The sequence below is a fragment of the Ooceraea biroi genome, chromosome 4, assembly GCF_003672135.1.
Source record: "Ooceraea biroi isolate clonal line C1 chromosome 4, Obir_v5.4, whole genome shotgun sequence".
Taxonomy (NCBI): Eukaryota; Metazoa; Arthropoda; class Insecta; order Hymenoptera; family Formicidae; genus Ooceraea; species Ooceraea biroi.
This window is the reverse complement of record NC_039509.1, coordinates 604,606-618,960: the sequence shown is the minus strand read 5'-3', so window position 1 is coordinate 618,960 and position 14,355 is coordinate 604,606. Positions and strand designations below refer to the sequence as shown.

General features: G+C 40.2%; 4 protein-coding genes across 5 annotated transcripts in view; 2 read left to right on the top strand and 2 right to left on the bottom strand.

Moving 5' to 3' along the window:
• LOC105283599 (CD151 antigen) overlaps positions 1 to 4,523 on the top strand; it is an 89,441-nt gene extending 84,918 nt beyond the window's left edge. For both annotated transcript variants that reach the window (XM_011346492.3, XM_011346493.3), the window contains exons 6-7: positions 1,925 to 2,086; positions 2,398 to 4,523. In XM_011346492.3, the coding sequence (XP_011344794.2) occupies positions 1,925 to 2,086; positions 2,398 to 2,544 (309 nt within the window). In that variant the 3' untranslated portion in view covers positions 2,545 to 4,523. The remainder of the gene's footprint in view (positions 1 to 1,924; positions 2,087 to 2,397) is intronic.
• On the bottom strand, positions 4,426 to 7,397 carry LOC105283591. Its single transcript, XM_011346465.2, has 6 exons — positions 6,747 to 7,397; positions 6,178 to 6,508; positions 5,540 to 5,889; positions 5,324 to 5,442; positions 5,054 to 5,234; positions 4,426 to 4,947 (listed from the first exon to the last, which is right to left on the bottom strand). Exons 1-6 carry the CDS (start codon positions 6,939 to 6,941, stop codon positions 4,768 to 4,770), a joined length of 1,356 nt encoding a protein of 451 aa, XP_011344767.1. The 5' UTR covers positions 6,942 to 7,397; the 3' UTR covers positions 4,426 to 4,767.
• A 100-nt stretch (positions 7,398 to 7,497) lies between these two features.
• On the bottom strand, positions 7,498 to 10,976 carry LOC105283592 (zinc transporter 9). Its single transcript, XM_011346466.3, has 11 exons — positions 10,797 to 10,976; positions 10,094 to 10,634; positions 9,843 to 10,032; positions 9,664 to 9,746; positions 9,312 to 9,435; positions 9,090 to 9,228; positions 8,702 to 9,025; positions 8,273 to 8,485; positions 8,059 to 8,193; positions 7,872 to 7,985; positions 7,498 to 7,761 (listed from the first exon to the last, which is right to left on the bottom strand). Exons 2-11 carry the CDS (start codon positions 10,566 to 10,568, stop codon positions 7,717 to 7,719), a joined length of 1,842 nt encoding a protein of 613 aa, XP_011344768.2. The 5' UTR covers positions 10,569 to 10,634; positions 10,797 to 10,976; the 3' UTR covers positions 7,498 to 7,716.
• Positions 10,977 to 11,251: 275 nt separating this feature from the next.
• On the top strand, positions 11,252 to 14,355 carry LOC105283590 (protein YIPF1). Its single transcript, XM_011346464.3, has 4 exons — positions 11,252 to 11,581; positions 11,686 to 12,071; positions 12,184 to 12,364; positions 12,485 to 14,355. Exons 1-4 carry the CDS (start codon positions 11,392 to 11,394, stop codon positions 12,691 to 12,693), a joined length of 966 nt encoding a protein of 321 aa, XP_011344766.1. The 5' UTR covers positions 11,252 to 11,391; the 3' UTR covers positions 12,694 to 14,355.

Sequence of the window (14,355 nt, the reverse complement as noted above, 5' to 3'; positions counted from 1 at the left end):
TAAGAAAGTTGTTCTTAACGTCAGTCACATGAGGTATTAATCACGTCCGTTCTCCAGTTGGATCCACTTTATGTCGAGTGCAACATCTTGGTTTGGATTAGGCTTGTAAGTACGCGTGATGCGATTTACGGCGCTGATAATGGACCGGGGAGCTGAGTCGTTCTCTCTATGCCATTGCTCTGATAAATCGAGCCCCGCAATTTCACCCTTCTGTCGGGTCTCATTGGCCGTCTGAGGATTTCCGTTTCCATTTCTTCACGCCGTACTTCCGGGCGCTCACTGCTAAACCCTTCCCCATCCTCCGCCGAAATTGGCGAAGCCGTCGGGCGAGCGGGAAATTCAGGATCCAGTATTTTATTTATACACGCGGTGGATCTACGTGTACAAGCATTTCATTCCATTCGGGAAATCGGGTTTTATCCGCGACAGCGCTTGTCGGAAATTTTTAGAACGACTCCGTGAACGGAAATAAATGTCTCGCGCGCGCGCTCTCCCTCGCATTCGCAACGTGCTCGGAAGTTTATCGATGTGTCTTTCATTCCGCGGTTTTCGCCGGGGTTCCACGCAACCCTTTATTTCCTGCTCATTCGTCTTGATTTAGATTCGCTCCGGGGACGAAGAGACAAGATCGAGCGACTCCTATTTCGATTCATGTAAATCGCATTGTTACGGAGAAAAAAATCTGATGTGTTTTCTGTATCACTCGCGCGCATCTTTTACACGTTTCTTTTGCGCCGCTGATATACCATTCATATGTAATGTGTACACGTCTACACGTGCAAATGCGTTCCGCGCCCTTTTTCCGGAAGACCTAGAAGATTCTTTGATCCTCGACCTCTACCTTCCGGCGTTCCCCCTCAAAAGAAGTATCCGGGGCATCCGCTTAGAGGACGGTGAATAATTGATCGCAGCCGTAGCCCCTGCCGTTCTACGCAAACGCATTGAGCTACCAGCCTGCAAAATGTTTGAATATTCTATGAATCTTGAAAGAAGATAATCCGCAAGTTAATCTCTGTAATCATCCTTCGCAAGCTCTTTATTCTGAAAACGCGGATCGTTAATGGATCAAGAATGTTTCGTAGATCTTTGGAGTAGATCGCCGACCAGCGTCGCGTCCAGAAAGGCGAGACGCCAAATTGTGCATGTTCCGGAAGGACACGGACGGGATTCGTTGACCGTAGCACCTGCACGTGTAAAGGGCCTGCAGAAGTGTTTATCGCGACTAATGGTTCCGGCGCGCGATGAATCCCGCGGGATTACGTGCCCGCATTAAAGTTACCATTTAACTTGCTGCCGCTGCCGGAATACGTTTCTCACCTCCATTAATCTGCCCTCTCCATCCTTCCTCGGACCCGTCCTCCCCTTTGAATGACTCCGCGATGTTCCGGCGTACAACGCGTCCCGCTATCGTTATTATCGTGCACGGCTATTATCGTTGTTATCGCCGCTATCATCGTCCCCCTTTCTGCGTTATCCGCGTGTGCTTTATTGCACACTTCGTACAACGGAACTGGGAAATAAGAAGGGTGAGCTTGTCGCTATTAGTCAGTGTAGCTAAAAGCCTATCATCTTTTTTTATTCTAACGTGATCCTCGTTAAAATAAGGATTTTTTATCAAGATTATGTGGAAAGTCTAGTGTTCTTTTTGGCTCAAGATATCTTATTTTCCTATTTTACGAGTTTTAAAAAATCGAAATTATTTTCCGACTAAACGCGATACTTATAATAATTTGATAAACTCAAAATTTAGGAATATTGTTTTATTTAAAATCATTAAAATTTTTAATAATCAATCAGATTTTCTTTTTGATATTATAACGATTCAAAGAGAAAGTATATATGTATGTAAAAGATGAGAGTTCTTAGTTCATTTTTTTCTATTTCTCCATATTATCACAGAAAACGTTATTACCGAAATTTGCAGTTCAAATGCTGCGGAGCGTTAAGATTCGAGGATTGGCTCGTGAGCGAGTGGCATAAGGATGAGAAGGTCCTGAAGAACGGCAGCGTCGTGCCTGACAGCTGCTGCAAGACGCCAACATTTCTTTGCGGGAAAAGGGATCATCCTTCCAATATTCAATACACGGTATGTCCCGCGGCTTCGAGCTTCTCTCCGGCTTTCCTTACCTGATTATCAGATGCGATATTAACTCTGCTTCAATACTGTTCAATCTATTTTCTCTTGGCTAATCTTAGGATAAGATTGCAATTTTTAACGCGGTATTGGCATGAAATAAAATATAGCCAGAAGTCATATCCGCGAGTTTGCACATTTAGCTCGAAACATTTAGTTTTGAGATAAATCAACATAAAACTCGAGCTTGTAAAGCTGAATGAAGCAGCGTTATTACGCGAATCACTGCAGATCGATAAATCTTATTATTTTTTATATATCAGGGCTGCATTTACAAGTTCCTGGAGACGACGAAGGACCACTTGATAATCCTGGGCGCCGTCGGACTCGGCCTATCAGTTCTCGAGCTTTTCGGCATCGTTCTCGGCTCCTGCCTTTATATAAAGCTCAGGCACGACTTCGATGACTGAGAATTGCTTCCATGCCCCGAGGGCAACAACAACGGCCAGTCGTGGTGCAGGTATATGCAGAACAACCCGGGGACCGTTTGATCGTCGGAGTAGGGGCGGGAGGACGCGCAATTGCAACCGCAGAATTGCCTGGACGACGGATATCGTTCATCCGCGGCCGCAAACCCTCGTTTGCGACTCCCTCCTCTTTCCATAACTCTCAGAAAGGCATCAACAAAGTGAAAACGGAAGCGGCGAAGACGAAACCGTGCTGGCTTCACGAAATATCGTCTCGCTTCTCGCGATTGGACGAACAATCGAAGGGAGAAGTGAAAGTTTAAGGATAAAAACACGTGTAGGAACCTATCGAGCCATCGTCTTGGATCGCGATTTGAAGATAAAAGAGGTGCTTGTCGCCGTTGTCTGCACACTGAAGTTGGTTTAAACTACGAACATTTCCTCAAGAATAGTATCATTACGCGAAGGGAAACGTAGAATCTCTAGAACGAGAATTACTTCCAAAAGTCGACGGACTTTGTTCTTGCTTTCCATTTACGTTGTAATGATACTATCTTTGTGGCGTGGTTGCAGGAATCTTTACGAGATCGGAGCAATACTTTGCTCCGAGTTAAATCTGGCTTTAATGTCTTCTAAAACAGCGTTGCCACGCAAGAAATTAGGAAAACATAAACGATTTTGAAATGTGGAGAATGTGTGGATTGCACGCTGGACCAGTAAAATCGTCTCGAATATGCGTCTGAGATCATTCGTGATCAACAAATCAATTGTGTAATTTATGACTAGCGCGATTGTAATTCTCGCTGTGACAATGGAGTACGAATACTTTCTGTGGTATTTTATCGCGGATAGGAATGAACTCGGACCCCTTTTTATAACGCGTTGTCAGACGTGACGTTAAATACATACCCGCTAATCTCCGCCGAACGTAATATTTTTTACACAAGCTCGACGAAAATTTCGCGTAAACGACGACTTCGCTCGATACTGCCATTTGCGAATTTGCACAATTTTTCATTCGGGTCAAGTGTACCGATTTTTAGTGATTCTAGTGATAAGCCATGACAAGGAGAAATTCTTTCGCGTATCATATACAATCGTCTAACTTCTCCCACGTAACAAAGAGATCTGATCCGGTCGAGTAATGTCAATTTTTCTGCAATCGGATTGCGCGCATCATCGAATCCAGTTACGTGCACGATTCTTTACGCGTTCTCCGCGCGTTCAATGGACAAGCAGTAATCGGATTATCATCCGCCATAAATGCGATGACGGATTGGCAGCGCGAAGACGATACTAAACTCGACTTAGACATCGGATAGAACTGTAAACAGTGCCTTGATGATATATTTGTTAAGCTCAGAGATATTTTAGCGTACGCGTGAAAGAGAAAATGCCGTGGCGGCGCGGTGTATATTGTTGAGGAAGAACCAGCGAGGGAAAAAATAAGAGAGAGACTAGCGTGTAATAAATTTCACCCAGACGGCATGTATATATCTATCCGTTGCTTCGCGAATGAGTACAAGCCTTTGCACATTATTTATAATAACGAACGCTTCCTTTCTCGTATAACGAGAGCGCGGCCGCTTGAATCAGCGATTGCGAGTCACTGAAATCTCTCCGTTCTAACGTATTTAACGACGATTGCCCATTTGTCTTCTCGTCGCGTTCGCGTTTAAGAATTTTGATACGTCATTTATTTTCGGCACCGACAGCACCGAAACGACGACTATTATCTCTCAATTGCGGATTCTGCCGATTGCCGCGCTCGAGAAAGTCCAAACATATTTTACTACTGTATTGTGTCATATGTTATTTTAATCTTAATATATATTATTGTCCTCTCTTTGCTATTATGTACACATAAATAAATATATATATATATATATATATATAAATATATTATCGATTAGCATGTAGGTAAACTTTATACATATTGTACATATCAAACGCTATTCTGTTACGAATAAATGTTTAAACTGTACTTTTCCTTTGCGTTGCGTTGATACCTGTAAATATCCTGTAAATATCAATACGTATTCTTTGCATCAAGGATGGGGTAAGTAATATAATATTCAGGAGAACGAATCATCATTTGAAAAATATTTCTGAGTTTTAGTATTTCATAAAAATCAATTTCTACGCGTAATCTCCGACGCGGAACAACTTTCTAAATGTTCATCGCAATTCGACGCGTTTGTCGAGCATCATGTAGGGAATTCCGCATCATGTAGGGGATTCCTCATCGCTCGCATACTTCTCCATTGACTCGAGATGCATCAATAGCATGTTATCCCGCGTTCCGAGAGCGACGAACAACCAAGCGAAAACCGCTAGCAGGTCTTTTGTCGTCGTTATCTTCTGCCAGCCGTTTAATTCATCGAAAAAGTTTTCCGACATTGTGTTCTAAAAAATTGTCACGTACTCTTTTCATACAAATTGCATATAATTAAATAACTTTTGCCATTTATAAATTATACATTAATTATACTCATCGTTACGGTATTCTTACATTTGACCACGTGGTTTCGTTGTTGTTATAATAATGCGCCAAAGCTAACTGATCATCGATCTTCGACGACACTTGATGAAGACCGAACGTTACTAGGTAAAGTGGAATGGAGAGCGCAGTTTTCGCATGGTCCGCATAAATCTCGCGCAAGTGATCCATATCAAGCCGCACTAGATCGAATCTGGAACAGTAAATATCTTGCCTGAAATTGATACACATATACATCAAATCACGTCAGTTTTTTTCGAAACATTAAGCAAGTGCGCGTACTTATCGAAGATAGAGATGACACAAAGAGTGATCAAGAAGGAGAATATATTTGCATACGCCTCGGAAAAAATTGAGTAATTCGATACAAACTCTCTCGAAGTGTCGAAAAAGAAGTGAATCTGCAAATCACAGGTGACGTTTATTTTTAAAATAAATGCAATATTCCAATTTCTCTTAGTCAAAGAATACTTGCTACAATTAAAAGGAGACATTCACCATCATGAAATGCAAAAGCGCCATCCCACCCAAGAGGCCCTGATAAACGAGCCCTGTGCGTTTCCAGAACTTCTGGGCCGTAATTGCCACCCTTATGAGTGTGTGCGTTTGAGTCTCGGCGAAATCGCGATCGTCTGCCATTCCACCTTTTGTCGCACGCGTCGTATCGTTCTCCAAAGCACGTCTAAATCCGCCAATTTTCACGGCGCTAAAGCCACTCCTGCCTTGAATATAGATCGTGTCCGTAGACAGTTCCAGAAGCGGTACAGGTTCCTCGTACTTGGTGCGAGCATTTTCTTGAGCTTTCTTTAAAATCTCCGTGATAGGCATTTCATCGTCCGCTTGCTTTCCTAGAACAATTATTAATCTCCGTGTGAAAATGAGATCTGTTAGATTTCATTTTCGCAAACATGAGGATTTTGTTAACATTGTAACTTTGTAAAACTTTAAGATACTTATTTCTTTTTGACCAAACGTTTTAGATTATAAAATTTTAATTCTCGATTAATTAATCAAGAATCTCAAAATACAAAAGTATTTTATTGAGTCATAATTTTTATTTTCGAGAATTCATAGTTTTGTGAGAGTGATGAATTCGAATTTATTTACGTTTGGAAAGCTAGAAAATCTTTCTTTACCTCGAGAAATGTTCTTGTCTCTTTTTCGTGACTTATCGGTGAGGCTACTTTCTCCATTATAGCGTCTCGTGGAAGATCCAGTGTCGGTTCGATCACGATCGCGATCTGCCGTGCGAGGCCGTTCTCCAAGCTTCCGTCTTTCAATCCGTTTACTGCGTTTCCTCCTTCTCTCTCCAAGAGACTTTGCGATTCTTTCTTCACTCGCATGCACGTCAGAATAGCGCGCTTTTCCACGAGCGTGTTTCTCACTTCTATGGGGTTCGTCATTACTCTTAACGTCCGGAGACTCGGTCTCTGTATCTTCGGTGTTGTCTCCTTTCAAAGGCAAGCTCTGAGATGTTGAATAAAGAGAACGCAATGACCATTTGTTATTACAATTGACAATTCACGAGATTACCATACCAATAATTTAATGGAAATAATCGTCTTGATTGCGAACACTGCAATTTTATTTTTGCCGTGTGAGGAATCAACTCGCGCTTAATAAAAATTGGTTTAATTTTTACACAGCAAGCAAACGCGAACTTCGATTAATTATTAATCATCCCAATACAATACAAGTTACAAACTTTAATTTCTCGGCTGTAAGGTTGATTTGATTCTTCCGAGCTGCTCCATCGTTTCTGCAACGGTGTGCTATCACGTCTCGCATGACTGTTATTCGTCGCAGCGCGAACCGACGCTTCATCCTCGCTGTCATCCTGCTCGAGTGGTTCAGCAACCGTAGATCTTCGTTCACGGGAAGTTCGACTTCCGCGTGACATTTTCGACTCAGACACATCAATTGTTCAATCCGCCTTTCTATCGATTCGCAAGCATTTCACAACAAATTTCAAACGTACACGCAATTCCTAGAGCTTTCTTTGGAAAAGAATTTGAAATATGACACTAACGATTGTATCGAGAGAACACAAAACAAAACTCTGAGTATGTTTAATGGCTTAATTCTGTATCAAATTGTCGTGTCGACTAGGGTAAGGTCTGCCTGGTCTGCCACAACGCGCTCATAGTAACGCTTTGTTGTCATCATGCGGCTCTGTGGAAACCAGTTAAAGGAATCGATGCGAGAAAGCACCGGTCTGTCGCTAGTGGAATTATTTCTATTTTATTAATTTGTATCAATATTTTTCATTAATTGGTTTCAAAGGATAAAAGTAGAATAAAATAAACGAAAGACTATTTTATTTTAGTCAAGTTCCTATTAAAAGATGTTATGCTTACTACATATAAAAAGAGGAATAGAAAATTAAGAAAGTGCAATAAGGATTTTTTTTATTTTAATTCTCGGATGAATGGAGGATAAACACATTGCAATATTTCTAAGAAATTTCAGTTGTTTTATTGTACTGAGTGTGTAATAATCTTAGTTCACACAAGTTATGTAAGACATAATTTACAAAATAATTGTTCTTCGATACTAAACAAAGCACAGTTTCTATCTTACGAATGCCTACGAAGTAATTACTTTAACACATTAAAAGAATAATTTACATCCAATTTTATTTTCAAATTTAACTTAAAAGCTACGTAGGTGAATCTTCATAAGATCTCCAAATCACAATGTCGTATTTCCGGATGATTTTTCTGAAAGTAAAAACAAATAATGGAGTGAATTATACAATATTGCTAATAATTTTATATTATCACAAATCATCTTAGATTGTTTATGCAAATATATAACTTTGTGTGCTCACCTTTAACTCCATTTCTATTCTATCAATTTCTCCTCCAATCATGTCTACGATATTTTCACCAAGTCCCAATAAAAACGCTTCAAACTCATCGATATTTTGCATATTTTTCACTTCCTACATAAAAACAAAACGATTATTTCGTTGTTCGTTACTACTACAACTTCAATAAAAACAGGATAATCAGTACCTCCAATATTGCAGTGAGATCATGCTTATCCAGGTAAAATCTTGTAAGTTCCCGCCCGTCAAAGTCTACTTCGGCTTTGTACCTTACTAAATTATTACCCATGTCAATACCCTTCACATCGTGAATCGCGCGCACCTGAATTTGACATATGACATAAAAATCAATGCATTTAAACAACTGAGATATCGAGACAGCCAACTCTCGAGACGCTTACCATTATGTCCGCCTCCAATTGGGCATTAATTTTATCGAGATCCTCTTGCGAAATACTCCTGCCTACGAGCGCAGCGATATTGGAATAAATTATGAAGGAAGCCACTCCACCGAGCAGTCCGCCAACGAGGAGCGAACCGATTGCGTCAAACATTGAATTCCCAAAATAGGAGGTCAAGCCCATACACCCAGCTGCGACAACGACTCCAAGTACCTACGACGAGGATTAGATATTTTTGAATGCATAAAACACTTAACTCTAAGGAGACTTTCGAGAGTTTTATTACAAGTGTCTTCTCTCTCAATATATAAGGATATTCCCTTTCACTAAATAAATCTTTATCATCAAACTAATGAAACTCTCTCGATTAATTTAAGATAAAAATTCAGATGACAAACGGGTTCAAAAGATAAAAACGACAATTCTTACAGCTGCGAAATCTTCCATCAGTACAACGTTCACGGATGGATCCTGTCCTTCCAGAACAAACTGTTTGAAGCTCTCTTTCTTCTCTTTCGCACCTTGCTTTATAGAATTCAACGCTATCATTAAGGTCGCTCCCTCGGATAGCAAGGAGCCGCCTAGGACGAAATACGCCCAGAAAAGAGAGTCCAATGGCGCGGGGAAGAGGAGACCGTGAATCCCGTGATAGACGGAAAGACCCGTGCCAACGCAGAAGATACCCACGCCTGATATCAATGACGATACGTATTTCATGTTCGTGTAACCGTACGGATGATCAGGATCAGGATTCTGAAAGCACGACAGATCAAGATTGTTAATAAATAAATTAGCACTCTTCGCGTTAGTTACTTACCTGCACCGATTTATGGATCCCATACGCTAAAATCAGTTGATTACAAGTGTCCGCTGCGGAGTGTATACACTCGGAGAACATACTATGCGACCCAGTATATAGCCAAGCAATCAATTTGCAAAAGAAGTTACTGGCATTTCTGGAAAGAAAGAAATAGAATAATTAGAAACAATCTAAAATTTAATGACGAATATACACTCGGTTTTTTTTACGTATACGTACATTACTATCGCAGTCAGTACTACTTTGCCGGATCTGCCGAAGAGGCCTTCCTTCTGAACTATCTCCGTCTTACTGCCGATTTCTCGCCTGTAGTCCCTCAGTCTTCGTTTGACCGTAAAAAGATCTACGACGGAAAGCTTAGGTTTCAATTAGGTTCTGTACGGATTTATTGCTCTCTCAAGAGGATGTTCCTATCATATTATTAGGTCATGTCAGTAATATGCCTGTGCGTAAGATGAAACGATTTCTAAGCACGATCATTCTTTGTCCTGACAAGAGACAATCAATTTTTCTTTCATAGGAACAACTCTGGATCGAGCAAGTGGAAAATCGTATACGCGGGACTATTTACTTTGTTGATAGATCTTCCGCTCAATTTCCTTCTTCAGACGTTCCTTCAAGAGGGCCTCTTGAGACCCCCAAACTTCCAGAGCTCTGCAAACGAATAATGCTTCAACGTTTAAATGAATTACTTTCGTGCAATGTACGAGGTATTACACAGCCAATCGCGTTCATGAATAATTATCTTACTTAGCCTCGACGTCCTTCCTCCAGTAAACCGTGATGGGCGGTTCAAACTCATACGGGGAACGTCTCTTCGTTTTCGGTAGAGACTCCAAATCGGATGGCTTCAATAAAAAGTCTGACATAGCTCTCACAGGCGTAATGAAATTACGTTCCAACGACGACGTCGACTTATTAACTCTGACCTTCTTTTTCGCTACAAATGTCAGAAATCAGTAATCTGAGGTATAAATTAGTACTTCGAGTATTAAAATTACCTTTTTTCGATGTAATATCGTCTTTTGTCGCTTCTTTAGACTCCTTAGACTCGGACTGTTTCTCAGCAAGCTTTGTAGCTTCTCCTTTCTCATCCTCCCTCTCGTCGGTAGAACTAATTGCTTCTATATCTAATACTCTTTCTTTTAATTTACCTAATTTCTCTTCATTTAGTTCTATCACTCTCTGCTGAGATTCTTCAGTCAGTTTCTTCTCAAGCTTGTCCTTCTTGGCCTTTGTATCGGATGAAAATCTTTTTGCGTAAGTGCAGCCTTCGTACTTATCCACCTTTCTGTTAGCAAGTACTCGTTGAGAGCTCGAAAGCGTATGTATTTTGTATCGTGTACCATACTTGGGCATTATTAAAATACTAGCATGTCTTCTAGTTAGTCCTATCTGATATATACACAACTGATCGATATGATACCAATTTATGTTCCTAACATAGCTCAAAAAAGTGCGAGATTGCAGCAACATCGTTGTAGCTTCCCTTCTTCCTTTTTCACGGAGATTGTATAATTACAAGAACGCGCATCACCTGATCTATAAAGAAATAAATTCATCTAAAATTAATATCTGCAAAAATAAAAAATCGCAGATAACTGTACGTGAAAAGCAACGAAATAATTCTCAGAATTCGTGTAGGTTATAACGTAAAAAAGACAAGGCATTTCTCTTGAAAATATTAACTGCGCTAATGTTTACCTTTCCTTCTTACAAATTCCAGGTTCCTCCTATTTGTTTCCAGTCAATATAGAATACGCATTGTAATGTAACTACAATATTAGCACCTTTTAACAGATTGGTCGTAAAAAAAGCGAGCAAAAATATCACAAACGTATAGTGCCACTGTTCGAACTGTCAATAATTACATTCGTCGCAGAATAGCTGCTACAAAGATTGTCGGTAATGTCGCATTCGACATTGAGTTGTACTACTATCTCACCTGGCGATCAAAGACAGTGGAGGCTCGTAGCGGACATTCTAGGAACTAATTTTTGAAAAGAAAAAAAGATAGATATATGTAGCATTTGAAACGTCAACTGGACCCTTGTTCTATCGCATCTGGCGTATAAACTTCCATTTTTTTAGTTCTCGAAAACTCCGCTACGAGCCTCCACTGTTTTTGACAGAGAAACGAGGTAATAGTACGAGTCAATATTGAGTCAGCCGTAATTTCAAATAGTACGTGTCATTTCTACTTCGTGGTGAGCTGTCACGAATGTCATGGAGATACATTGATTAACCGAACGGAGTGCGTATGTCAAATCGAGAATAAAAAGGAATTTCACGCTAAACGATGGACGGCGGTCAACCAAAAAACACGGATCCGCAATTTATGTCCTTTCAGGACTTCCCATCAATAAGTTACGCTGGCAATGCCGAGGGACAGCTAGGCGCTTCTACTCAACCGTTCAATAACCTGTCAAATGATTCTACGGGCATTGGCATTATAGAGGATTTGCAAGGAATACCGGGCAGAAGCGAAGGTTAGTGATTACATCAACTGTTAGTTACGCTTAATGAATACAAATTTATTTTCATTTTCTATGAGATCATTTCATGAAGTCTTATCTACAAATGTTTCTTTCAGCTACTACCGAGCACAGCTTCTGGACCGTCGAATATTATCAAAAGTTTTTCAATGTCAATACGAACGATGTTCTGGAACGACTCAAGAGATCCATGATACCGCACGGTAGTGACAATTATCTCCTAACGCACATCAGACCGAATCCGGATTTGTACGGTCCGTTCTGGATATGCGTGACGCTGGTGTTCTCCATTGCGGTCAGCGAAAATATGGCTAACTATTTACAAACCGCTGACTCCGCCAAGTATCATTGGAAATATGACTTCCACGTAGTGTCGTACGCAGCTACTTTTATATTTTTATATGCCTGGTTATTGCCAATAGCCCTGTGGGGCACATTAAAATGGAGTAGCAGCTCGAGAAACACGGAAGAAGAGCTGATCGAGGTTCGTCATGGAGCTTTGTCCTTTGTTCGTCTTGTGTACTAGTCCATAAGGTTTATTATCTCGCTATCCGAATGTTCCATGTCTATTATGTAATCTGAATCTTCCTCCCTAGTCTCAAGCTGTTCCCGGTCTTCTGGAATTGTTATGCTTATATGGCTATTCTCTGGCGATATATATCCCAGTGACATTTCTGTGGACAATTCAAATTGGTTGGTTACAGTGGTGTTTAGTCATACTGGCAACGATCTTATCTGGCGGTGTCTTACTCAGATCATTATTGCCAATTATTGCAGGTAGAAACAAGACATGCAAATATTGTTAACATAACGTAGTATAAGAAACGATCAAATGAATTTTGTAAATATTAATGTGATACCAAGCGAAATAAATAGAATCGCCAATTGATTTTGCAGGGAAACATAGGATCATATACGTCGCTGTAATTCTGGGGATGCATCTACTGTTAGCAGCAGGATTTATGCTGTACTTCTTTCATGTGCCATACAAGAAAGGTGTGTCAAACGTGGCTGAAGTAATAGCTTCCACAACGCAACACGCTAATATGTTGCACAAAGTAGCACAAAACAGCAGTTTAAACGTGGGGTCAACGCCAGCATCTTGAATCATTCAAATATGATGAAATCTGATGATAAAGATAGACGTAACTCCTCGGATTGAATCGGGAGAACTCATTTATTCGCGTATCGAACGTCGTTTTATGCAAAGAGATATCGTTACCCCGATGTTCGTTCGACATACTTCATCGCACATGGCGCTAATCAACGTGTCAGCTTTGCTCGTGTAAATTTAGCATTTATACTGTGATTGTAAGCTATAATATATTAATAATAAAGAAAAATATTGTACATTGACTGGTTCCACGTTTTTCCGCGGAGCCAAAATTACCCGTCGGCTCGATGTCCGTCGTCCTCAGTCGCGTAAACTAAGGGTAAAATGACACAAGAGTACCGAAGAGAGTGTACGGTTGATTTATTTCACAGCCCTATGGCAATATAGGGGTGCGTCACCACATCAACGCAACACACATATCATTTATAATCATACGAAATAATCTCCACGACGTTGTACAATAATGTGATCGCGCGGTATTCAGCACTTATAATATACAGTAGATTACATTATTGATCGCACATAATTCATTAGTGTCTTGCTCATTTTACCGATGTGACAAAAGGCAACATTTATTTTGTAATTGTTAATCGTTAGTGTTATTATCGTCGGTGTAGTCTAATACATATGCCATGACAATAGTAATTTGCTCGCGTTGCGGTGTGCCGGTGAAATATATGCACATGCCGCTCGATTCTGACTCCGTTTTCCGTTGAGTCTCTCCCGCGAGGGATAATTCGCACTCCCTAAAAAAAGAAATCGCGGATTTCGAGAAAAGCCGCGGCTAAAGGAAATCTGCTCTCTATCAATAATGCACCGCACGTATCCACAAAGAGAGAGTCCGACGTATCTCGAAAACTAATTTTTCGAAAAATCGTATTCTTTCGAAACATCACCGGAACGCTCCAACGGATCGTTCGTCTCGGTGATGATTTGCTTACAAGCCTTGTCGATGTGAGCGTACGTATAAAATACCAGAGAATGCTACGGATAAAAGTCTAGAATTATTACACTTGGTCGAGCACCAGATTTCTTCTTCTTTTACATTACATCGTCTTCAATTATACAGATGACTCGAGATTGTTAGTGTCGAATTCTTTTAATTCTCACGAAGCAATTTATTATATATTGAAACACGGAGAAATCACACTTGCGTTTATCGCAAGTTAGAAACTATTGATCGTTTAGTCACGTCAAGGTTGATTAATCTTGAATAATTGAATTTTCTCCTTCTACGTGTACGTATGCAATATATAGAGTAGCTACACGTGTTATAGCTAACGCTATCATCTAGAGAAGAGAGACATTTATCTTATATAAACATGATATACGAACAAGAAATCTAATCTTTTTGTGACTTGGTAGAGAAGGCCAAATGTGCCTATGTCCAAGCATGTAATATCTTTTCTTTCCTCTTTTCAGGAAGTGGTGCTCGACAATGAGAGGCTGTAACGGCTGTTGAAATTTAATACAGCTAAGTGCTCACAACGACGTTGGTCCGACATGTTTACCAGATATTGCAGTCAAAGATTGCGAATAGGCAGGAACGATAATAATAATAATAGTTGATAAATCTATGACAGTCTAGTATCGAGTTACTGCTTCTCGTTATTTTTTTTTCTGTTCTATTAATATATTTTCAATGTTACACACA